Genomic DNA, 22,906 nt, shown 5'->3' on the forward strand with positions numbered 1-22,906 from the left:
GAGGTCACACTTCGGGTGCAGTGCTGACACACACTGAAAGAGCCAGCTAGGTTGTAGGGGCAATGAGATGGGAGATGGGGTAAAGGCAGTGCACTCAACATGCTTGGGTGCAGGGGTGGGGAGAGGGCTGGAGTTGGCCAGGTTTGCCAAAGTTAAATTTGGTAAGACTGATGGAAGGTAGAGGGAAGTTGGGAGAGGTTAGAAAACGCTGGGGGTGTTAACAGAAAGAGGAAAGATATGCCGTATAGACAGAGTCTCTCAAGACCAGGCTCCACTGCAAAGCATTCATTCAAATATCATTTAGGTGCCCCTGTGTCAGGTACGGATTTGGTCACCGGTGTTACAGTGATGAAGGTCGCAGGGGGCCTTAGGTGGGCGTGAGTGAGGCATATGAAAGGAACAGACGTGAGGGCATGTGGCTGAAGCACGGGAACCAAGGAGCAGCAAAGTAGAGGCCATGCCCAGCTGGTCGGCAGGGCCCGAATCTTGCAGGGCCCTGCAGGCCGTGATTAGGGATTTGGGTTTTATTCTGAGCGCAGCAAAATGACGTTTCATTCATTCTGGAACAGCCGCAGGAACTAGGCGGCCTTATCCCAGTTTTACTGACGAGGACGATCAGGGTGGGGTTAGGTAATTTGTTCACGGTCAGTTGCAGGCGAAAAGGGGTTACAAACACCTGCCGGATCTCCCGGCCCCGGGCTCGCCCGAGCCTTCCCCGGTAAGGCCAAGTAGGAACAGCCCGGCGTGGCCCAGGGTCCGGGCAGGCGCACGCCTCGGCGACAACGCGCATGCGCCGCTGCCTACGGAAGCCGGGAAAGAGGGGGGCGGGGCCGACTCTGGCGGGCGCGGGGGAAATGGCGGCGACGGCGGCCGCGGCGAACGGGACTGGAGGGAGCAGCGGGATGGAGGTGGATGCTGCAGGTAACGGGCCGTGCGGGGGCGGCTTCTGGAGACTTCTTGGCGGGCCTGTCGAGGCCTTCCTAGAGTCCCGGGAGCAGTCGGGATGGCGAGTCGGCAGCGAGCTCCCTGGGTTAACTTGCGGGAGGGATGGATGGCCCGACTCTGCCGTCTCCCGTTCCCGGCTCCCGGGAGGAACGTGGGGCCTGGACTCTCACTCTCTCTTCCCCCTCCTTAGTCGTCCCCAGCGTGATGGCCTCCGGAGTGACTGGCAGCGTTTCAGTCGCTCTTCATCCCCTCGTCATTCTCAACATCTCAGACCATTGGATTCGCATGCGCTCGCAGGAGGGGCGGCCTATGCAGGGTGAGTGTTCGGCGTCATTCTCCAGCCTCCTCCCCCCAAATAGTGGTCCTTTCTCCTTCCTTTGCTGAAGCCAATTCCTCCTCCGCAAATCATTTCTCTAGTACTTGGTTCACGTGACCTCAGACCCTCAGGCTACTATTAGAGAAGTTTGAGGATTCCTTTAGTGTTAGTCGCTCAGTCTTGCCCGACTCTTTGTGACTCCATGGACTGTAGCCCGCCAGGCTCCTCTGTCCTTGGAATTCTCCAGGCAAGAATGCTGGAGTGGGTTGCCATTCCCTTCTCCAGGGGAATCTACCTTACCCAGGGATTGAACCCAGGTCTCTTTACCATCTGAGGCACCAGGAAAGTCCTGGAGGATTCCTCACCCTCACCTCTTATGTGTCCTTTTCTACTCCAGTGATTGGGGCTCTGATCGGGAAGCAGGAGGGCCGAAATATTGAGGTGATGAACTCCTTCGAACTGCTGTCCCACACCGTGGAAGAGAAGATTATCATTGACAAGGAATATTATTACACCAAGGAGGAGCAGTGTGAGAGGGGAAGAGACGTGGGGGAGACGAGTGGGAGTTGGGGAAAAAGAATGGGGAAGATGGAGAGGGTTGGGGAAAAAATAAACAGAGAAATAGGACCAGAGTAGAGGAATAATGAAGAGAGAGTAGCTGAAGAGACCTTAGAAAAAGAAGACATATGGGTTATTCCCTGCAAAGAGAGCAAGGAGTGAGAAAAGACACAAGAGATTAGTTGTTCTACGTGGAGCCAGGATGGGAAGGGGAGAAGCTGGTAAAAACACACCAGGAGTTTCAAATTAAAGAAGGATGATTTAAAGATATACTGTGTGTTCTGGCCCCTTTCTCTCCAGTTAAACAGGTATTCAAGGAGCTGGAGTTTCTGGGTTGGTATACCACAGGAGGGCCGCCTGACCCCTCCGACATTCACGTCCATAAGCAGGTATACACGTTCACACAGGTACATATTGGGGTGGAGACGAGAGGAATGAGGGGAAGGAAGATGGGCCCTGACACGCGTGTGCATTCTCCCTTCTTCCAGGTGTGCGAGATAATCGAGAGCCCTTTGTTTCTTAAGTTGAACCCTATGACCAAGCACACGGATGTGAGTAGTGACCCTGTGCCCACTTTGTCCTGCCTGTCACTCTGCCCCTGCTTTTACTGTATGACATCTCTGTTGAATCTCCTTTTTGCGGTTTACCATCTGTGAGACTTTAGTCATTTAACCTTTAAACTGCATTTTCCCCACATGTAAAAATGGGAATGAGTTCCCCTTCAGCAGGTCCTGGGAAGATTAGCTGAGGAAACGTAATGTGAAGGGCCAAGTCCAGTTTCAGTGCTTAGTATAGGTTCAGGCGTCTGATGTTTAGTAAGAGCTGTTCTCTCTTCTTCACAGCTTCCTGTCAGCGTTTTTGAGTCCGTCATAGATATAATCAATGGAGAGGTAGGTAATGCCCTACCCTTCAACCCACGCAGCCTGCCCCTGGGGTTTCCTGCTTTTGACTTTCTGTGCCCCATAGGCCACCATGCTGTTTGCTGAGCTGACCTACACTCTGGCCACAGAGGAGGCGGAACGCATTGGGGTGGACCATGTGGCCCGAATGACAGCAACAGGCAGTGGCGAGAACTCCACTGGTAAGGGTGGCTGCAGGGGCTTCCCTGGAAGTGGGGGGAGGCGTGGCCACACACCTTCTCAACCTCGGCCTGACCACCCCCCAGTGGCTGAACACCTCATCGCACAGCACAGCGCCATCAAGATGCTGCACAGCCGCGTCAAGCTCATCTTGGAGTACGTCAAGGCCTCTGAGGCAGGTAGGACAGGTTATCTCCCTGGTTCCTGAAGCACTTTCCCTCCCTTCTGGGGAAGTGACAGCATCCACATTGATGCCACTTCTTGCGCCTTCAGGAGAGGTCCCCTTTAACCACGAGATCCTGCGGGAGGCCTACGCTCTGTGTCACTGCCTCCCGGTGCTCAGCACAGACAAGTTCAAGACCGACTTCTACGATGTGAGTGCAAGGCCCAGGATGGGGAAGTGGGGCTCCCGTGCTCTTCTGCATGCAGGATATGACTGGCTTCTGTCCCTTCACAGCAATGCAACGATGTGGGGCTCATGGCCTACCTTGGCACCATCACCAAGACGTGCAACACCATGAACCAGTTTGTGAACAAGTTCAATGTCCTCTATGACCGACAAGGCATCGGCAGGCGGATGCGGGGGCTCTTTTTCTGACAAGAGGGTACTTGACGTACAGGGGTCAGACAGCTGTCAAGGGGAGGGGTGCTACACTCCCTTGAGAGAAACCTGTCACTAATAAAAGGGGAGCAGCCCCCCAGCACCCCTTCTAGTGGCTCTGTTCTCTCCTGTGGGCACCGTGGATGGCTGAGGGAGAGGGGTTTGTTACTGCAGCATCTAGCGCTCATGAAGATGAAATACCTGCCTGAAGCTCAGGAGGCAGAAGTACTGGTGTCCACACTTTGAGACTAACTGGAGGAGGGTGGGAGAGGAGACCAGTGCAGTCTGGTATCGGTGCCTTGCAGGCAGAGCAGGAAGTCCCCTCAGATTTACTGAATGGCTGGAATAAGGTAAGCATAAAGGGAAAAGACAAGAATCCAGAAAACTCAAAATCCTGTTTTAACAGAAGCAGCAAATGGACACACGCTTTATTAGGAAAAAAGAATAAGTAAAACAAGTGCAGCTTGGGCAAAAAAGGGGACTTTCCTTTTCCCTCAAGAGCATTGGCAAACCATCAAAGGAAGCGGAGTAGGGCAATATGCAAAGCAGATCCAGGGTCCAGGCAACTGGACTCACACAAAAGTGATCCGTGTCCGGGCAGTGTTGACCTGCCAGACGTTGAGCTCCTCATACTCGTCCAGGGCCGCCTGGAACTGAGCAGGTGTGAAGCCACGGGAGATGCAGCGCTGCTCCGCCTCGGAAAACCGGACACTTTGGCCCTCTGAGACCAACTCACGGACGGTGGCAAATATCACATCTGCTGGTCTCTGGGTCCTGGATGGACAAGCGTAGTGTGTGGTCAGGGTTAGAACTTTGAGGCCAACACCACAGACCCAGGGGTGCAGAAGCTGCAGGATGAGTTTCCTGCTCAAGACAGTCAAGGTGCCCCCTGCCACCCTCTGCTAAGCCACTCACCTAGCTGTCTGCCCCTTGTCACCCAGCAGGGAGTCCTTGGACATCTCCATCAGCCGTATGGCTTCATTCACATCTTCCTTCTCCACGGTGTCCACCATTCGTAGACGTGCCTAAGGGGAAGGTAGGGAGAGATGGGCACAGAAGGAGGGGGTGGAACAAAGTCAGGGAGGCCCCCCACCCTGCTCCAGCTTTAAGGCTGGGCACCTGAGTGTTGCTACTCACAAAGGAGTAGCGGCCCCCTCCCCGCCCACCAGGCATCCGCAGTGTGGGGCCGGCACTGTCAGACCGAGACAAGTGCAATGCCCGGGGCAGCGTCCAGCAATTGCCCAAGTCTCCGCCTCTCAACACTGGCCAGTCCCGGTGTGCAGCTGTCCTGTGAGGCAGACCAGTCCCTTCTGAATTCCACGAGATGGAGCTTGGGGCGCTCAGCCGAGAAGGCGACTGGCAGGGGTAGTGTCCCTGGGGCTCGGGAAGTGCTGGCTCAGCAGTAGGTCAGGTGATCACACTACCTGCACGAACAGCACTTTGGAGCCCCCAGGACGATGGTCCAAGGCGTGAGGACAGAAGTGAAGCTTCCCGACACCGGCGCGAGGTTACCCCACCCGCCCCTCAGCAAGATCTGAGACGCGGAGAAGCCTCTCCTGGGACGCTGGGCATGCCGTGCGGGAGCAGCAAGTGCCCACAGTGCGGTAGCACACAGGACCACTATCTGCACTGTCAGCACTTTAGCCCCGGCAGGGCCAGAGCAGGGGGAGGCGGCAGCGCGCGCAGGCTGCCAGCAGAGCCCAAGCGGACCATCCTCCAGCACACAGACTGGCACTCACCAGAGCGGTGGACAGTCGCAGGATAGCCAACAGAGTCCGGGCCGAAGTGTAGGTGGCGTCCTTACTGGCCCAAGCCTCGCGCCTCATCTCCACGTACGCTGCTGTGATGTAGTCGGCCAGAGACTCTGGCACCGCGGGCTGCTTCTCCCTGCACATAGCTATGTACCGCCTGTGGGAAAGCAGAAGAGCTGGAGAGCGTATTTGTTCTGCATTAAGAGTTGGAAAACGGGGAGTAAAGAAACGAGGGGAGGGCGCTCTAAAGTAGGAAACAGCAATTGGTGGATGATTAGGCTTAAGTATGCTACATTTGGAAAATCCATCAACATTTCAAGTTATCCCCAACTTTTTTTTTAAAACGAAAATGGCCTTTGCACGATTGAGACAAATCCACCTGTCTTAAGAAATGGTTCTGTTAATTCGTGAGAACAGCTAAAAGGGAAAAACAACATTAGGAATCCCTGGGAGTCCCTGGACCGACTCCTTGGACAGAGCAGTGCTGTCAGGCACCCACGCAGCAAAAGCCAGCTTTGCCAATATCTGTACCTGAGTTAGTAACCCTGACACTTCGGCTGGAGGTGTGTGAAGGCAGGTTCTCCACCATGGTCTCCTATGGCCAGCCCGGGGGAACCAAGACTCACTGTTCTCAGACCCAGGATGCCAGGAGGAGGAGGGGTGAACGCTTTTCAAGAGAAGCACACAGAGGCCAAGACGCCCGGGGGAGTGTACCAGCCCTGTCCGGCTCTCCTACCTCATCAGTTTCATGTCCAAAGGCTCAAACTGGGCAGGGGGCTGCCGGCTGTGCTGGTGCACGTAGGTGATGTGCTGGGCCAACCTGGGAGGAGGGGAGGCAACAGGAGCGCTGTATCTTGGTGCCCCCTCAGTGCTCCACCCCACAGCCTGGTCAGTCAAGGATTGTCGGCACTTCAACCCTGACCCCCTCTGAGAACTGTGGAGCAACCCCTGCTGTTTCAGGGGAAGGCTCTGGTGTTTCCCTAAGACGACAGTAACGATTTCCCAGTTTCTCCTCCCTGCACAGAGAAGGCTACAGGGGGCGTCTCCCCGAGTGCAGAGCTGCAGTCACCTCAGGTCATTGTCTCGGTCGGGCCGGTCCTGGATCAGCCAGAGGAGGTCAAATCGGGAAAGCAATGCCGCAGGAAGCTGTATATTTTGTTCCAGGCTGCGGCGAGGGTTGTAGCGTCCATAGGCAGGGTTGGCGGCAGCCAGGATGGAGCAGCGGGCGTTGAGCGTTGTGAGAATGCCCGCCTTGGCAATGGAGATGGTTTGCTGCTCCATGACCTCGTGGATGGCCGTGCGGTCAGCCTCCGCCATCTTGTCAAACTCGTCAATGCAGCACACTCCCTGGTCGGCCAGCACCAGGGCCCCGCCCTCCAAGGTCAGCTCGCCACTCACAGAGTCTCTCAGCACAGCTGCCGTGAGGCCCACCCCGGAGGAGCCACGGCCTGTCGTGTACTGGCCTGCACAGAAGGGTCAGGAAGACAGACATGCACAGGCCTGTTTAGGACGACAGCAGGGCAGAGGGAACGGGGCCATGAGGCGAGGCCTGTGCTGAACTGCTCTACTGATCCAGCCGGGCCGTCCCGAGGCAGCGGCAGGTCTGGGGGCGATGACACCAACACCCATCTCCACCCCCTGGCCCTCCCACAGCGGAAGCCTGCTGGTCCTCCTAAGTTTGCCTCTCCCAGGATCCGATACTCACTGCGGGGGGCCAGGCGGTCAATGTAAGACAGGAGCTGAGACTTGGCCACACCAGGGTCCCCCATCAGGCAGATGTTGATGTTGCCTGGAGGAAGGGAAGGAAGCCCCTGAGTGACTGTTCCCTCGATGCAGGTTGTCTGCACACAGAGAAAAAGACTATTGAGGTCTGCCTGCCCTGTTTCTAATCCCACCCTGTGCCCATGAAATCGAGATGCTGGCTTTTATTCTGTGACCGATGTGACCCTAGTCCGGCATCCTTTCTTCCCCGATGCCTCCACTCACCCCTGATTTTCATGCCTCGAGGAGACTGGTCTACCCCTCCCACCAGCAGGAGCAGCAGCGCCTTCTTCACGTCTTCGTGCCCATATATCTCTGGGGCGATGGAGGCTGCCAGCTTCTCATAGAAATCCTCCTCTGTGGGAAAGCAAAGACTCAAGAGTGTTTTTCCAGGGGAAAGAAGTGCTTGGGATAAATTTGCATTTATCTTCCCGCCGACCCCTCACCTGCGATTTGCCTCAGCTCCTCCCTGGTCAGCTCTCCAGCCCCAGACTCATCCTCCTCACTCTTACTCATCTTCACAATCCGATGAGCTTCCAGATAAGTTTCCGAGAGTAAACCCTTGGGCAGGAAAACGCCAGGGCATGAATGAAGTTCTCTACTTGCCCACCCAACACGATGCCCTCTGGAGTTCCTGACAAACCCTTTAGTTCTGTTCTGCCTGGTGTTCTGTTATTGAAACTTCTTTCTATGGGGCTGGTAAAAGGGAGAGGATAAACTTCCTTTCTCACCTGGACCATCTGTCGGAACCCAGTGCGCAGGATTGGCAGGAAGATGCCGGTAACGCTGACGTGGTCCCCAGGCTGGGCAATCCTTGTGTTCTCTCCTTCCACCAGCACCGTGATGCTGCGAGGGATGTTTCCCACGGGCACTTGGTCGCTCTGGGGGAGAAGGGCACTTGAGGCCGGAGGACTAACCTCCCCTTCTGCGCACACCACTCGGCCACTCCCTGGCCCCACACAAACCGACAGAGGGAAGCTGAGCTCTCCTTTACCACATCCCAGCTCAGTCAGAAAGTTCCAGAGAAGCCTGCCTCCTACTCTCTGCAACTTCTCTGCCTCAGCTCCTCTCTGTTCTACTTTCTTCCCTCTACTTCACGAGTGACTACCGGAGTTGAGTGAACTCCCAACCTCAAACTTCCCTGGGCCCTGGACCTCATATCCCAAACTCACATGTTCCTGCATCTTCATCTCCTGGAATTTGATAAATTTGGAGCCACGAGTCTGGAGGTACAGTCGGCCTCCTGAGCGGTTGGTCTGGCACTCCTGGCTCGGGCACATGATCAGAGGCATGAAAGTAGGAGACTGGATCTAGAGTGAAAAAGGAAGCACCAAAGGAAGTCATAAGGAAAGGAGCACCTCAGTCCCTGGAATCACGTCCCTCCTTCGGCAGAGATGATGAAACTTTTGAGAATGTCTTAAGCCGTGCTAGGTACACGTTGACAGACACAAAGAGAACAGACTGGATGGAAAGACCACGCCGTAGTAGAAAGAAACCGAAAATGACCACACAGGCGTGTTTTACAGTAAACAGAAAAAACACCAGATAAACATCAGTAGACAAAATTTATTTTTGCAGAATTAAGCATGCTCCCGTCCTCTGCTCCGTACATACCGGCTGGTAGGTTTCTGCCCCGCACTGGTCGCAGGTGTAAGTGGCCACCACCATTCTTGGTTTGACCTCAGAGACGCGAGTGACAATTCCACGCACTGTTACTAGTTTCCCCACAGAGTCAGCCCGTACTTCCCGGATCACACGAGGCTTGTTACTGCTGGGGCCTTGAAAATACAGCTCACTAAGGGAGAAAGTGGTCATTCGCAAGGGTCTGGGGATCTGAACCCCGCGCCTATCCCCACCGTGGCCACTCACAATCTGCGCATGAGCTCAGGAGGGTACTGGTTTTGAGGGCTTCGGGCTGCCCCCGGGTCGCGGCTCCGCTGCTCCATCATTAGCCGGTGCTCAATGTAAACATCCAGGACGTCTTTATTTACTACCTAAACGAAAAGAAAGGAAAACAAGAAAAGTGAGCGGCAGGATGGTAAAAGGAAAGAACGTAAGAGTGCCAGGCAGAAACCACTGACCCCTTTGGGTCAGCTCGGACAGCATCAGTACCCAGGAAGATTTTCGACACAAACCTAAGTTGTGTGCCCTGCATTTTCCTCACCTCCCTCTCCTTGTATTGAGGCAGCAGCTCTTGAACAGCATCAGCAAAGAGCCTGGCATAGCGCTTGGTGTTCTCACAAATTGAGTCCACCAGCTCAGGGTCATCCTCAGCAATGTCGTCTAGGTCTACGTACATGGCCACTTGCTCCCGATGAGCCAGTTGAACCTGGTGTGGGGAAGAGAAAGCAACGGAGCCAAGTTTATCTTACTAGTGTTCACAAGCAAAAATTGGTCACTACCAGCTCAGCACACAGGATCCAGGCTCCACAAGGGAGAAAGCTGTGTATCACTACATTTGCAATAATTAAGGTGTTTTCAGGGATTGAGGGAGCTGAAACTGAGTGCTGTTGAGTCTCACATCGCTTTCTCCCAGGTGGCACAGTGGCAAAGAATTCGCCCGCCAGTGCAGGAGACACAAGAGATATGGGTTTAATCCCTGGGTCGGGAAGAGTCCCTGGGGAAGGATACGGCAACCTGCTCCAATATTCTTGCCTGGAAAATTCCCTGGACAGAAGAGCCTGGTAGGCTATAGTCACAGGGTCGCAAAGAATTAGACTGAGCACAGACGCAGCATACACTGAGTGATACACAAGTTATCAGGTATGGTGCTAAACTCACCACTTTCAGAAAAACATACCTGCTAAAATAAGCCAGGCCTTATAGTTCAAGTCACCACCCCTTCCCTCTACCTAACCTTAGACTCACCAACTGGTTCCCATACTTGAACTGCTTCTTGCCAGATTCGTCATCCTGGTAGAACTCTTGTAGGAACTTCTTCACTTTGTCTGTAAGGAAGAATAAAGCCGTAAGGACGGACTTTTCTTCATATACCTTACTGCAAACCCTTCATAGAGATCTAAAAAACTTACTTTTACTTAAAGTTAAATCTCTCAACAAATTAAATGAACATTTAAATAGGCGTACATAATTCTCCCCAACAGAGCAAAACTCCTTTTTGCAAGTCTGTTTTGACCTAAGGAAGAATAAGTGACCCCTAGCAGTTTAGAGTATTACCCAATACGCTCCCCCCCAGGGGAATTCCTCTCTGCCTTAATTAGAAATCTCAGTACCCTTTTCTAAGGGCCTTCCACACCCGGCAACACACTCAAGTCTCACGGTTCTCAGCTTTCCTTCTACGTGCTTTATTCCCTCTTTCTTTCGGTCCCTTAAATTGTTGCTCTCCAGGGGATCTCCGCCACCAGGCCCGTCCTCCGCCCCACCCCCTCTCCCGCCACTGCTTCCGCTCTTAGTAAACAAAGAAGCACATGGGCCCAGATGCCGCCGCCTCACAGCCCGGGATTCCTCCGCCCGAGGCGGGAGCCCGTCCGGCGATTGGCCGCCTGGTCGAGGGCCACCCTGCCCCACCCCACCACTTTATCCCTCGGCCACCGCAGAAACCCCTCCAATTCCAGGCACGCCCCCACCTTCGGTCGCTCTCTCCGAGGCCACGGCGCGGAAGGACACTGTTTACACACGACACTCCCTCCAGTAGCGTCGCGCAACTTCCGCCCGCCTCCACTTCCGCTAGGAGGTGGACCTAATGCGGCCCAATCCCCGCGCGCAGCGGCCCGGGACCGCCCGCCCCACCCCACCCCGGGCTTCGGCGCGTCGGGGGTCGCTGGGAGTGCCTAAGCGCGCGGAGAAAAGCGGGACTGGGGGATTGCTGGTTAGATAAGCCCCTGAGGGCCTGCTCTCTCCTAGACGCGACCCTTCCCTCTGGAGCTTCTAGCTCGGGTGTCCGCAGCGCCCCCCGCCCCGCCCCCCCCGACTCTCACTCTTTTCCTGGACACGATCACTAGCTCTCCCCCGGCCTCGGCGGCCCGTGCACCCCAGGCACCGTGCGCCTCTACTCCGCCACCTCCCTACCCTGCCTCCGGCCTCGTGCGCCGAGAGCCCGGGACTCCAGCCCACACCAACAGGTGCCCAGGAAGCTTCCCGCGCAGAACGCCCCTCCTACACTCGCAGACCCTCACCTTTCTCGAGCACGTAGTCCTTAAGTGCCATTGCTGCCGAGGACCGTACGGCAGCAATTGGCGGGCTCTGAGCTCTCACTCCCCGTACAGCAAAAAAACGTCCGCGCGGCGGACTGCGGCCGACCAACCGAAATTGGCGCGAAACGTCGCCCCCCACGTGACCAGCGGCGCCGCTTGCGGGCCAATCGGAGAGGATTGCCCTTCGTCCCTCCCTCTTGCCGCGGGCCCCAGCCTCGGCCAATCAACGGGCGAACCTGGGCTGAGTGACGGGGAAGAGGCGCGGGTGTTTGGAGGGAAGGGCTGGGCGAGGCGGGGCGCGCGCCGGGTTTCCCGCGGTCGGAGGAGAATCGCTCTTAAAGGGCCAGCCTACTCGCGTCCTTTTGTTCCGGGGCCGCAGGGCGGGGCAGGCCCAACGTTTGCTGTCTCCTAGTCTATTCTCCAGAACGGCCATGATTTCCCAGTTCTTCATTCTGTCTTCCAAGGGGGACCCGCTCATCTACAAGGACTGTATCCTTGGCCAGCGGGGCGGGGGGAGAACGGCTGAGTGGGACTAGGGCCCCAGTGCCAGCGAGTGTCGCCAGCTCCTTAGCTTTCCTTCCACTCGGTCAGTCCGCGGAGACAGCGGCGGCCGGGATGTGGCCGAGCTCTTCTACCGGAAGCTGACGGGACTGCCTGGAGACGAGTCTCCGGTTGTCATGGTAACTACTGGCGGGAGTGGGGGTGGGGTGGTGGGTATGCGGTTGGTGGTCTGGGGTTGGGAGGCGCCTCCTCCCGGGACGTTCTCTAAGAGCTCATACGGAGGGTGGAAGGGGGTACATTCCTCTAAATAGTATTAATGGCGGTTTACTGATCGCTAACCGCGCCAGGCACAGCTCTTCACACGTCTCAATCCTCAGCCACTTTGGAGTAGGTACTATTACTAACTTCATTTACGCATTAGGAAGCTGGGCCCCTTGGGGAGGTTTCATATGTGGCCTAAAGTCACGCTGCTAGTAAGTAAGGAAATAAGGATACTAGCCTCAGTCTCATGGTCAGAAATCACTGCAGCTCTCTTCCTAACGTTTTTCTCCTTGCCTCTGCCTCAGCACCACGATGATCGTCACTTTATTCACATCAGACACAGCGGTCTCTACTTGGTGGCCACTACTTCAGAAAACATTTCTCCCTTCAGTCTCTTGGAGCTGCTCTCCCGGTGAGGAGGGCAGGGCTGGGCACCCGGGTGCAGGGGTCAGGGAGTCAGAGAGGAAGGAGTTATGCACCCTCTGTCCGGGTTTTCGCAGGCTGGCCACTCTTCTGGGTGATTACTGTGGCTCCCTAGGGGAGGCGACCATCTCTCGCAACGTGGCTCTGGTCTATGAACTCCTGGATGAAGTGCTGGTGAGGTGCCTCCCTGTCCCCGGTTCCCTGAAGATACAGCATTCATTTTCACCCCTTCCAGCACCAACTACCCAAAAAGCATCTTTCCTCTGCCCCTAGGACTATGGCTACGTACAGACCACATCCACGGAGGTGCTGAGGAACTTCATCCAGACAGAGGCTGTGGTCAGCAAACCCTTCAGCCTCTTTGATCTCAGCAGCGTTGGCTTGGTCAGTCCGGGAACAGAGGAGGCCAGGATTGAGGAGGGTTAGTGGGAAGCATCAGCCATGAGGATTGATTGATTTGGGTGCTTTCAGTTTGGGGCCGAGACACAACAGAGCAAAGTGGCCCCCAGCAGTGCAGCCAGCCGGCCCGTCCTGTCCAGTCGCTCTGACCAGGTGAGGGAGGGGCTGTTGGGTTCACATCCTCTGGTTTTTGAGTCCCCAGAGCGCAAGATCCTGGCATATCTTTCCCCCTTCTCTAGACATGGAGGATCCCTTTTCTTAGCCCTGTGCCCGCATCCTGGGGCCCCAGCCTCCACTGTTCTGTCCTTTCTGCCTGTCCACGTTAGAAAACAGACCGACCAACCTCCAATCACCAGACCCCCTCTCTTTCCTTAGAGCCAAAAGAATGAAGTGTTTTTGGACGTGGTCGAGAGATTATCCGTACTGATAGCCTCTAACGTAAGTTTGGGCCCCCAGCCCTGCGGCTGAGGATGGTGGCACCTGGGGATTGCTGGGCATTGACCTCCCGCTGCTCTCAGGGCTCGCTGCTCAAGGTGGACGTGCAGGGAGAGATCCGGCTCAAGAGCTTTCTGCCTAGCGGCTCAGGTGAGCAGCGTGCGGGGTGCACCGGGTTGGGGTGTGGGAATGGCTCCTTAATGGCAGGTATGGTAGTATGGTGGCTTCTTCTGATACTCTTGTCTGACAGAAATGCGCATCGGCTTGACCGAGGAGTTTTGTGTGGGGAAATCCGAACTGAGAGGTGAGGAGAAAGCGGGTCTTTTTCTTCTAGGTAGAGGTCACTGTCCTAGGTTTCATCTGGGGAAGTTAGATGGATCCCCACCCCCTCCCAAAACACAGATCAGCAGAGGGGGTCTTTCTCTCTTTCCAGGCTATGGGCCGGGAATTCGGGTGGATGAGGTCTCCTTTCACAGTTCGGTGTACCTGGATGAGTTTGAATCTCATCGGATCCTCCGTCTGCAGCCCCCTCAGGGTGAGGTCAGGACCGGGCTGGCCTAGCACATTCCATCTACTGAGGGGGAGGGAGGCCATTCAGGTGTAAGGAGACCAAACTCACCTCTGTTCCTCTCTGGTCTCAGCTGACTGTGATGAGGTACCAACTCTCAGATGACCTCCCTTCCCCGCTCCCCTTCCGGCTCTTTCCCTCTGTGCAGTGGGACCGAGGCTCAGGCAGGTGAGACCATTTCCCCTCTCTAGAACTTCTCTGGACCCCAAGCTGATGTATGTATGTACGTGTGTGTACCTATATATCTGTATGTATGTATGTAATTCCCAGGTTGATCTTGGAGTGTGTGGTGGTGACATTGGCTCCAAGTTGGAATAGGCACCCTCACCCACAGGCGGGCCCAGCTCCGTGCATGTAATGGCTCATGGAGTTGGGTGGATCTCAGTTCTTCTCTTTCCTTCTTGGGGCAAAAGCCACAGCCACACATGGGGGCCCTGCCTGGGGATAGGGCCTGAGTAACAGTATTGTACCCCCTCACGCAGGCTCCAGGTTTATCTGAAGTTACGTTGTGACCTGCCCCCAAAGAGGTGAGTGGGGGGAGCCCAGCCTAGTCCAGCTATGGAGGGTAGGAGACAAGGCCCAGGTAGCTGCTCTTTCCACCCCCAGGTGCGGCCGGCAGCCTCAGAATCCAGGGGAGAGCCTGGAGTTTGGGAAGGGGGTGGGGGGCGCTTGTGCGCAAGTCCAGTGGTGACATTAATGAAGATGGGATGTGGCTTTCCTGGGACTGACTGCTCCCTTCTCCCTTGCAGCCAGGCTCTGAACGTCAGGCTGCATCTTCCCCTGCCTCGAGGGGTGGTCAGGTAAGCGCGTGTGCACTGCGGGCCTGTGGGCAGTCGCACTAGCTTCTCGGGAAAACGGACAGCGCTGGGGTGGGAGCTGTGGGGCAGGGGCTGAGCCCAACCCTTTCCTCTCCCAACTCTAGCCTATCTCAGGAGCTGAGCAGCCCAGAGCAGAAGGCAGAACTGGGGGAGGGAGCCCTTCGCTGGGACCTGCCTCGAGTGCAAGGAGGCTCTCAGCTTTCAGGCCTTTTCCAGGTACCAGCTGCTGATTCTCGAAGGCCCTATCCCCGCCTCCATCTCCAGCCCTGACCCATGCCTCCTCACGCAGGCGGTCAGTGTGGTCAGCTTCCTGGCCCCTTGGCTCTCTTGCCCGCCCTCCTCTCGGGGCCTTCAGCACCCTTCCCTGCCTCTCCCCCTCACAGATGGACGTCCCAGGCCTCCCTGGGCCTCCTGGCCAAGGCCCTTCCGCCTCAGCTCCTCTGGGGCTGGGCCCCGCCAGCCTCTCCTTCGAACTTCCCCGGCACACGTGCTCCGGCCTCCAGGTCCGCTTCCTCAGGCTGGCATTCAGACCCTGCGGCAACGCCAACCCCCACAAGTGGGTGCGACACCTCAGCCACAGCGACGCCTACGTCATTCGGATCTGAGGCTCCCAAACGAGGACACGGGAGGCAGAGGTGGCGGTCAGGGCATCAGAGAAGGACGAAGTTTTCTCTCCTAGTGTCCTGGCCTGGGGCTGGGGCTGGAAGAGTCCTGAGTCCTCGAGACCAGGGAGCTCGACAAGTTAGACTCTCCTGTGGGACCTGACCCAGGGAGGACTGAAGTGGATCACAACTTAAAAATCAAACTTTTATTCTGAGCAACTGGCTGTACAATATCTAAAGAGAAAGTCACATGGGGGGAAGCTGGCTACTACCTCCTTCCACCCAGCATGTGTGTGTCTGTGTGTGTGGGAGAGAGAGAGAGAGAGAATCCAGGGAGAAGGTCAGCATCAGGGTGCGGGAGGAGGGGAGCCGGTCCCGGGGGGCTGCGAGCCATTAGCCTTTGGAGTCCCTGGAGCAGGAGGGGGGCTCTCCCCAGCTTCCGGTTTCCCCCCACAGAGGGCGCTGCCCCCAAGTGGGGAGGGGGCTGAGGATGGGGTAGGGACAGGAGAAGGATGGGAGGCCGGGCCTCCTTTGCCCTCCCCCGTGGGCGGCAGAGACACCACGATGTACTTCTGGACACTGCCAGGACCAGCGGGGGCGGTGCTGGGGGGCGCGGTGGTGGCGGTGGAGACCAGCTTGACGATGGGCTGCACGCTGGGGACGGTGGTGGTGACGGGAGAGGTCGTGGTGGAACCGGAGCCCGGGGCTGAGGTGCTGAGGGACAGGACCTGGGCCGGAAGGAAGGCAGTGCTGATGGCCTGCACTCGCCCCACACCCCAGGCTGGGGGATGCCTCCTGTGCTTCAACCTGGGCCCCAGCATCCCCAGTCCCACGCGGGGTACCTGCTGGGTGGATGAGGCGCTGGAGGACGAGGACATAACAATAAACTTGGTTGGCGGCGGGGACGGCTGTGGGGGGGCAGCAGCTCGCGTAGACACCAGCGTCTGGACAGGCAATGCGATGGAGCCGGGGACCTTCAGCAAGCCGGGGGTCCGAGGGCCAGGTTGGGGGGCCTGTGACAGGGTCAGCGTGGGCCGGGGCTGTAGAAAGCAGCAGCAGGAAGAAAACATCACCATCTGTGTTTACCAGCTCCCCCAAGATGGCTGACTTAGGCGGCCCCATGTCTCACAGAAATCAGGGTGCGCCCCCCAGCATGTGGTATCTGTGAGCCCCACTGGGATGGGAACCACCCCCCGAGTTTTCCTTCCTTTCACCCTCCCCTCCCTCTCCACTTGCTCCCCCTTCCTCCCCGAGCCTGCACTGACCTGAGTGATGGTCAGGGTGGTCCTGTTGACCTGCTGAGCCTGCAGTGCAGCCTGAGCCCGGGCCTTGACCACATGCGAGCAGAGGAGGGGCCCAAGGGACCCAAATTCTGCCCGATAGGCGTCCTGATTGTCGGGCGGCGGGCGCAGCTTTGCCAGGACAGGGGCACAGTGTTTCTATAGAGAGAAGGCAAAGATCCACCAGGTCGAGGGAGGGCTGGGACGCTGAGAATCCGGACAGGGAAGGGGTGACAAAGGAGGTCATCCATTGTTTCAGTGCATGCCTGCTGGAGGCCAGGCTGTGCTCGCTGGCTTATCGGTGTGTAAGGAATGCGGAGGTTTTTCCTCGTAGAGAACACAGGCACCAGCTGGCTGAGTGGACAGCTCGCTGAGTGATTACAGTGGTCACATCTAAGGGCCAGCCAGTCCACAGGGCGTGTGCCTTGCAGAAGCATCAGAGGCAGGTCAGGCTTGAAAGTCACAGGCTGAGTTTAGACTCCTTATTTCTTACTCAGTGTCTTACACAGTGCCAGCTATTAACAGTATTGGACTCAGGTGTGCTCTGCATATGAGGCGAAGAGGGGATAAGTGAATGGAAGACGCTCTATGCTTCCTAAACACTGTCCTGTGTGTGTGTGTGGCGGGGGAAGAGGGGGCATCAGTGGGAAGAAGGGGGAGGGCGGGGCTGTCACCAGGAGGAGGCTCTGCACATGGTCAGCCCCGATGCGGTCAATGTTGCTCAGCACTGGGCCATCCAGAACCCCACGGATCCGCTCCCCTTCCTGCTGCAGCCGCGGCAGAATCAGTGTCTTAATCACCTGTTAGTAAAGGAAGGGAGAAGCCAGGGTCTGGGGGTCACCACAGGGTCTCCCAGGTCGGGAGGCTGTTGCCCACTCTGACCTCCCGATCCCTCCCCTCCCCAGGGCTCCCCTGCCAGGGCCTAACATCGTGTCCCAGCTCTGCCAGGCCTGCGATGGAGCCGTAGCGCGTTGTCCACGGGGTCTTCTCGTCCACCCAACTCTGTAAGGGGATGGAAAATAAACCCAAATGAAGGGGTGTGAAAAGCTAATTGGTAAGGACTCGAGTCTCATATACTCACTTCTTTATAAGTCATTTAAGACACAACAGCTCTTTCCCGACCACTCCCTCCTCCCCAAAGTAGCTGCTATTCTGACCTCAGAGATTAGTTTGTTTTAATTCTCTGGCAGCACTGTGCAGCATGTGGGCTCTTAGTTCCCTGACCAGGCATCGAACCCTCACCCTCTGCATTGGAAGCATGGAGTCTTAACCACTGGGCCACCAGGGAAGTCCCACAGTAATTAGTTTTTGTTTTTGAACTTTAAAGTGGAATCCCACAATTAGAAAAAAAGACACTGTGGATCTGGCCCAAGTCCAGTCCGCACCTCTCTGCCGCTGGTTTTCAGTGTCACTTCCTGAAGCCACACTGGCGCGGGCGTGGTACTCACGGTTGTGGTGACAACCCAGCCAGTGATGGAAAGGGCTCACCTTGGTGAAGGTCTTGGTGATGCGGGACTGGATGTTGTTCGTGGTTGTGCTGAAGTGCTTGCAGATCTGGGCCACCAGGCGGGCGGCAAAGTCCCGCAGCGCCCAGTGATTGTCCACATCTGGCCGCAGGCACAGCTGCCTGCTCACGATGCAGGTCATCACAGCCGGGATCAACTCGTGCACCTGGGGGAGAAGCCCCGCGTCAGCTGTGACAGACGGTCCCCGAGCCCGGACGAGAGGCGGGCCAGCAGGTCCACTCACGTATTTCTCTAGGTACAGGGTAGGGTTGTCCATCAGCGCCTTCACCATGCGCATCAGGTAGATGAGCAGGGCCAGGTTGTTCTGCACCACATTCACACGCACCTGGGGTGGGGAGGGAGCAGGGATGGGGCCGCGGGGACCCTCCATGAGCCTCCTCTGCTGCCCGCCCACCCCTGGAACCCCATTCCGTCCTCCGGTGGCCTCTCACCCCCTCTGAGATGAAGGTGCTGAAGCGTGGCAGCATTTGGTAGAGACCTGGGTCTGTGGCAATGCTCTGCAGAGCCTCCTGTGGGGGGAGGGGAACGAGTGAAGCGGGGTGAACCCCGGGGCCAAGGAGGGGCGAAGGCAGGACACGCAGTGGGGCCTCACCGCTCTCTTGGCCTCGCAGGAGCCCACGCAGGCCTCGGTGATCTCCTTGTAGTACAGCTGCTGCTCCACTGACAACTCGTGGATGCTTCGGGGCTTCAGTCGCAGAGGCGCCCCCTCCAGCAGGGCTGGCGCCTTCTTCTCTTTTCCTGTGTGAGTCAGGAAGCCAGGTTTAGGCAGGAAAGCTCCTGAGGAGGCCTGCGCACTAGGCAAACCTCTAGCCTCACCTCCCCCACCTAGGGAGACCAGCTTCTTAGCTGTTTGTGGGGCTCACTGGCCAGAGCTCACACCCTCTGCCCTGACCTCACACACATGACCATCTGGCTTTGGGCAAGAGGCCTGGCCCAGCAGTACTGACCTTTGCCGTCAGCTGGAGCAGCCCCCTGACCTTTGCCTTTCAAGGGGCCGTCTTCCTCCTGGCCTGGCTTGGCTGACTTCAGGGGTTCTGTGGCCTCAGCCTTCTGCTGCTCCTTGGGAGCTGGCGGGAAAGGAAAGCAGTTGGGAGAAGTGGAGGGGGGAGGGAAAGGGGTGGATGCTGGGCATGGAGGTTACCTGGGGGTGGGTTCTCTGGAATCGCAGGCTGGCAGCCTTCGATGCTTAACCAGTGAGCTGCGAGGAAGAAAGGTGTCCAGGTGAACCACTGGGTGGGGACATCAGGAAGTCACTCCACTCGAACGGATGTTTTCCTTCATGTTCCCCATTAGGGGTCTCACACGGAGGGCTCCTTCACCAGTGCCCTTGCTCACACCCACACATGGCCCTTTCCCTCCTCCCTGCCCTTGTTCTCCCCTCCCCCGACCTTTGAGGCAGACGTCCAGGGGCACCCGGGGCAGAGGGGTGTTGATGATATCGCTCAGGTCAACCTCCTTCTCCTCGTAGAAGTAAAGCTCCCGGCCGCCACCAGAGGCAAAACGGAAAGGAATGAATTCTTGAGCGTGGAAGCCATACAGTGGCTACAACAGGAGGGAGAGAGACCCTGGATGAGAAGGGAGCCCGAGCTGGCTGGGCTGAGGTCAATGCAGTGCCTGGGAGGTCTCGACACCCTGCCCCTCCATCCTGTGCGTCCCCATCACCTCGACGTTCTTTAGCTTCAGTGCGTAGTCAATGTCACTGGTGGTGAGTTTCTGCCGCTTCCCCATGTGCATGAACTTCAAGGCATCCTGGGTGGGGGGTGGGAGGACAGACGTCAGCCGGAGACCCTGGGGAAGAAGGCGGCCTGGGCAGCAGTCTCTGTGCAGTGCAGGAAGACCAGGGTACCTGTGCGATCTCCTTGATGCGGTAGCTGACCTCATCCGTCAGCAGCTGGCAGGTCTCCTCCTGAATCTGAGCGATGCCCATGGACTCAGCCACCACCTTCATGGACTCCGAGGGCAGTACGGTGTTGCTCAGCTTCAGCTTCTTCTCCTCAGCCATTCTGGAGCCCCTCCTCCCCTCCCCGAAAGGATGATGCCCCAGGGCAGAGAGATGGAGACCCTGGCAGGGGGTGAGAAGAAACCCAAGAGTGAGGCCTAAAGAACAGGGGCTGTCCAGTCAGGAGAGGCCACTCGAGGGGAGAACAGTGGAGCGTGAGGGGGATGGAGCTGGGGGAGGTCTTCTGTCCATCCTCACACGAGCAGCACTCACTGAACAGCAGGTAGGACTTGGACCCAACTGGATGCAATTTATTGAGCTCTGGTTCTGTGCCAAGCACAGTACAAGTCAGGTATAGCAGAACGATCTCACTTCTCAGTTTAAATCCCAGCCCCAGGACTACCTAGCAGTGTTGTCTAGGCAAGCTACTTAAATGCTCCCGGCTTTGGGTTTCTTCTCTGTAAAATGTGCAAAGTGTCTTTTTTCCCTCAGGTGGTTGACATGCCTACCTTTATGTCTCTTGTCCCATCTTGCATCATTATTCATGCTTGACAAATATAAAATATTGGTTAAATACAACTTGCCCTGTCTAAGCCTATGTGCCCCTACCATTGAATGTGATGAGAAAATACACAGCCATGTTGACCAATTTGCGCTTTAAATTCCTGGCCACAAACTTCAGATGGGTTCTTGATGCTGCTCTGATGGTCACAGAGCTCAGTGGACTCAGGTTCAATCTCACCAGTCATCTCTTCTCCTCCCTGATTTTTGGCCATCAGAAGAGACTTCCCCAGGCTCCCATCGCTATGTCCACCCGCTGAGCATCACTGGCACCCATGTGCTCTGTCTTCTTACCTGTTACTATAGAGGTTCTCGTCACGCCCCTCCCCAACTCCTCTCCTTCTCTTGAACCTACCCCAGTTAGGATTTTGACTCCTGCTCTTGGTTTTCCTCCTACTTCACTGGCCCCTCTTTACATTGCCTTTGCTGGTTCTTCCTCTTCTCCTCATCTTCCTGAAGCTGGAATGCCCTGCATTTGGTCCTCGTATAGCTATGAGGTATACATATTCCCTTGATGACCTCAACCATTCTCACAGCTTTCAGTATTGCATACAGGCTAAGGATGGTAAATTTATATCCCCCACCCAGAGCTTTCTTCCCAACTCTAGACTTGTATATTTAACTGGCTACTTAAAATTTCTTCTGAACTCAACTCCTGACATCCCTCTCCCCACCTGCTCCAGCCTCAGCTTTCCTCATCTTCATAGCAACGCCATTAATCCAGATGCTCATTCATCATGTGAGCCCTCACCGCAAACCCATCAGGTGATCCGACTTGATCCCTCTGCTCCCACTGTGTGGCCAGCTCACTATTACCCATCCCCCGGGAACCTTAAGAGCCTCCTCACTTGCTCCCTACGTCTATTCCCAACATAGCAGCCAGAATGATTCTGTCAAAATATAAATCAGATTGGGTCATTTCTCTGCTCAAAACCCTGTATTGGCTCCCAGTGTGCCACAGCGTAAATACAAAATCCTTATTTTGGTCTAAAGGGTCCTTTATGATTTGCTGTCTCCCCACCAAGTCTCTGACCTTTCCTTTCTTCTTCCACTATGATCCAGCCCCATGGTCCTCCTTGCTGTTCCAAGATGCCAGGCATGTTCTTGCTTTGTGGTCTTGCTCTGTTCCCTCTGCCTGGAATGCCCTTCCCTAGATGTCCCCAGGCTGCCTATTCCCATCACCCTGTTTAATACTGCACCCCACCCCCACTCTTTTTTTTTTTTTTTAATTCCCATGGAATTTAACATCTGCTGATACATACTGTATTACTTCTTATGCTTCTCACCACATCGCCCCTTCCCTTCTCTGTGTGGACAGAGAGCTTTGTTATGTTGACTGATGTATGCCGAGTCCCCAGACAGATACTCAACAAATACCTGCTGAATATATGAGTGAGTTGTAAGGCTTAGAGATTAGGAACTCACTGAGGACTCGGTACCATTATTATCGAACAAGACATAGGCCCAAGCTTGAAATTTACTTTGTGGCCAAAAGGAAAGTGGCTCGCTTGAACCTGGCATTAGGAAGTCTAATGTCAAAAGTGTTTAGGACCGACTGCAAGGTGGTGAGGGGCAGGTGTGGGCCTGATGGAGGGGCGAGAAGAGGGGAGGGAAAAACAATTTCGTTCTTCCCAACCCATCCCAGGTCTCCTCCCCCACTTTTATAAATCTTATCTGCAGAGGACACATTTATTCAACACATACTCTGGACCTGGAGCCGAGTAAAGAGGAGGCGGTCGTGTCCCAGTTCCCCGGCGAGCTCCTACTAATCTTTCGATAGCCCGCGCGGTACCCTCTGCCAGTGTAAAGGCTCACAAAACACGCCACGGCCTCAGGAAACCTCAGGTCAGTGGAAGCGGCAAGGAGGCGTCACAGGAGACTAACTTGATCTAGATCCGTGTAGCATTCCCCAGCAGGGAAGCGGGTCGAAGGTTCTCCAGGCAATGGGTACAGCGCGAAAGAAAGCGTAGAGAGCCCACCTCATCCCCCAACATCCCTCCAGTGCAAACGCACAGAGCCCCCACGCACACGAACACTCAACCAACCGTCCTCCTCTGGGTCCCCACAAGGGCCCTTCAAGGAGTCTAGTCCCGGGTACCACTCAGACCCGCCCCCGCCAGCCGAACGCCCAGCGCAGGAAAAGCCTCTCACCGCCGCCAAAGCGCCGCTCACCCGGCGCTCGGCGCCATATTGGCCCCGCCCCCTCCGGGAGCAGGTCCTGGCAGAGACCGAGAGCGGGTCCCTTGCCCCTTCCCTGAGCCGGAATGAGCTCCCTAGTCTCAGAGCCTGAAATGATATAAAAATGGTGTCTCTATGCCTGCGTGTAAGGAGCACACTCTCTCGCTGTAATTACTTCAGTTTATTCTTTCACTATCCGGCGGCCAGGACCTTCGGGAGGCGCCACAAAACCAGGTGGGGAAGCCCAGAG

At 56.3% G+C, this 22,906-nt stretch overlaps 4 protein-coding genes across 8 annotated transcripts; 2 read left to right on the forward strand and 2 right to left on the reverse strand.

Annotated features, from left to right (window-relative positions):
* Positions 1 to 770: 770 nt before the first annotated feature.
* Positions 771 to 3,606, forward strand: COPS6 (COP9 signalosome subunit 6). Its single transcript, XM_006053621.4, has 10 exons — positions 771 to 921; positions 1,136 to 1,261; positions 1,659 to 1,790; positions 2,120 to 2,208; positions 2,308 to 2,370; positions 2,662 to 2,709; positions 2,786 to 2,900; positions 2,985 to 3,077; positions 3,172 to 3,272; positions 3,356 to 3,606. The coding sequence occupies exons 1-10, from the start codon at positions 789 to 791 to the stop codon at positions 3,494 to 3,496; spliced, it is 1,041 nt and encodes a 346-aa protein (XP_006053683.3). The 5' UTR covers positions 771 to 788; the 3' UTR covers positions 3,497 to 3,606.
* Positions 3,607 to 3,891: 285 nt separating this feature from the next.
* Positions 3,892 to 11,306, reverse strand: MCM7 (minichromosome maintenance complex component 7). 3 transcript variants are annotated; one of them, XM_006053622.4, is made up of 15 exons: positions 11,148 to 11,306; positions 9,880 to 9,959; positions 9,176 to 9,340; positions 8,881 to 9,005; positions 8,626 to 8,806; positions 8,184 to 8,321; positions 7,743 to 7,892; positions 7,458 to 7,572; positions 7,237 to 7,368; positions 6,956 to 7,039; positions 6,320 to 6,713; positions 5,987 to 6,070; positions 5,239 to 5,407; positions 4,415 to 4,524; positions 3,892 to 4,273 (listed from the first exon to the last, which is right to left on the reverse strand). In XM_006053622.4, exons 1-15 carry the CDS (start codon positions 11,176 to 11,178, stop codon positions 4,072 to 4,074), a joined length of 2,160 nt encoding a protein of 719 aa, XP_006053684.3. In that variant the 5' UTR covers positions 11,179 to 11,306; the 3' UTR covers positions 3,892 to 4,071. The 3 variants fall into 3 exon arrangements, with proteins under 3 accessions (XP_006053684.3, XP_006053685.3, XP_006053686.3); XM_006053623.4 differs by lacking the exon at positions 11,148 to 11,306 and adding an exon at positions 10,599 to 10,670; XM_006053624.4 differs by lacking the exon at positions 11,148 to 11,306 and adding an exon at positions 10,245 to 10,386.
* A 188-nt stretch (positions 11,307 to 11,494) lies between these two features.
* On the forward strand, positions 11,495 to 15,391 carry AP4M1 (adaptor related protein complex 4 subunit mu 1). The gene is made up of 15 exons (XM_006053627.4): positions 11,495 to 11,654; positions 11,757 to 11,845; positions 12,233 to 12,339; positions 12,428 to 12,524; positions 12,624 to 12,734; positions 12,822 to 12,902; positions 13,125 to 13,187; positions 13,268 to 13,334; positions 13,435 to 13,488; positions 13,618 to 13,724; positions 13,826 to 13,920; positions 14,235 to 14,279; positions 14,502 to 14,552; positions 14,675 to 14,786; positions 14,954 to 15,391. The coding sequence occupies exons 1-15, from the start codon at positions 11,597 to 11,599 to the stop codon at positions 15,173 to 15,175; spliced, it is 1,359 nt and encodes a 452-aa protein (XP_006053689.3). The 5' UTR covers positions 11,495 to 11,596; the 3' UTR covers positions 15,176 to 15,391.
* Positions 15,364 to 22,785, reverse strand: TAF6 (TATA-box binding protein associated factor 6). 3 transcript variants are annotated; one of them, XM_006053626.4, is made up of 15 exons: positions 22,630 to 22,785; positions 19,825 to 20,040; positions 19,641 to 19,727; positions 19,367 to 19,520; positions 19,120 to 19,176; positions 18,926 to 19,045; positions 18,571 to 18,716; positions 18,410 to 18,487; positions 18,202 to 18,303; positions 17,941 to 18,123; positions 17,380 to 17,454; positions 17,127 to 17,252; positions 16,438 to 16,611; positions 16,015 to 16,212; positions 15,364 to 15,900 (listed from the first exon to the last, which is right to left on the reverse strand). In XM_006053626.4, exons 2-15 carry the CDS (start codon positions 19,978 to 19,980, stop codon positions 15,520 to 15,522), a joined length of 2,037 nt encoding a protein of 678 aa, XP_006053688.1. In that variant the 5' UTR covers positions 19,981 to 20,040; positions 22,630 to 22,785; the 3' UTR covers positions 15,364 to 15,519. The 3 variants fall into 3 exon arrangements, with proteins under 3 accessions (XP_006053688.1, XP_044792013.1, XP_006053687.1); XM_044936078.2 differs by having other exon boundaries at positions 22,524 to 22,648; XM_006053625.4 differs by lacking the exon at positions 22,630 to 22,785 and adding an exon at positions 22,183 to 22,623.
* Positions 22,786 to 22,906: the final 121 nt, after the last annotated feature.

Source organism: Bubalus bubalis, chromosome 24, assembly GCF_019923935.1.
Source record: "Bubalus bubalis isolate 160015118507 breed Murrah chromosome 24, NDDB_SH_1, whole genome shotgun sequence".
Lineage (NCBI taxonomy): Eukaryota > Metazoa > Chordata > Mammalia > Artiodactyla > Bovidae > Bubalus > Bubalus bubalis.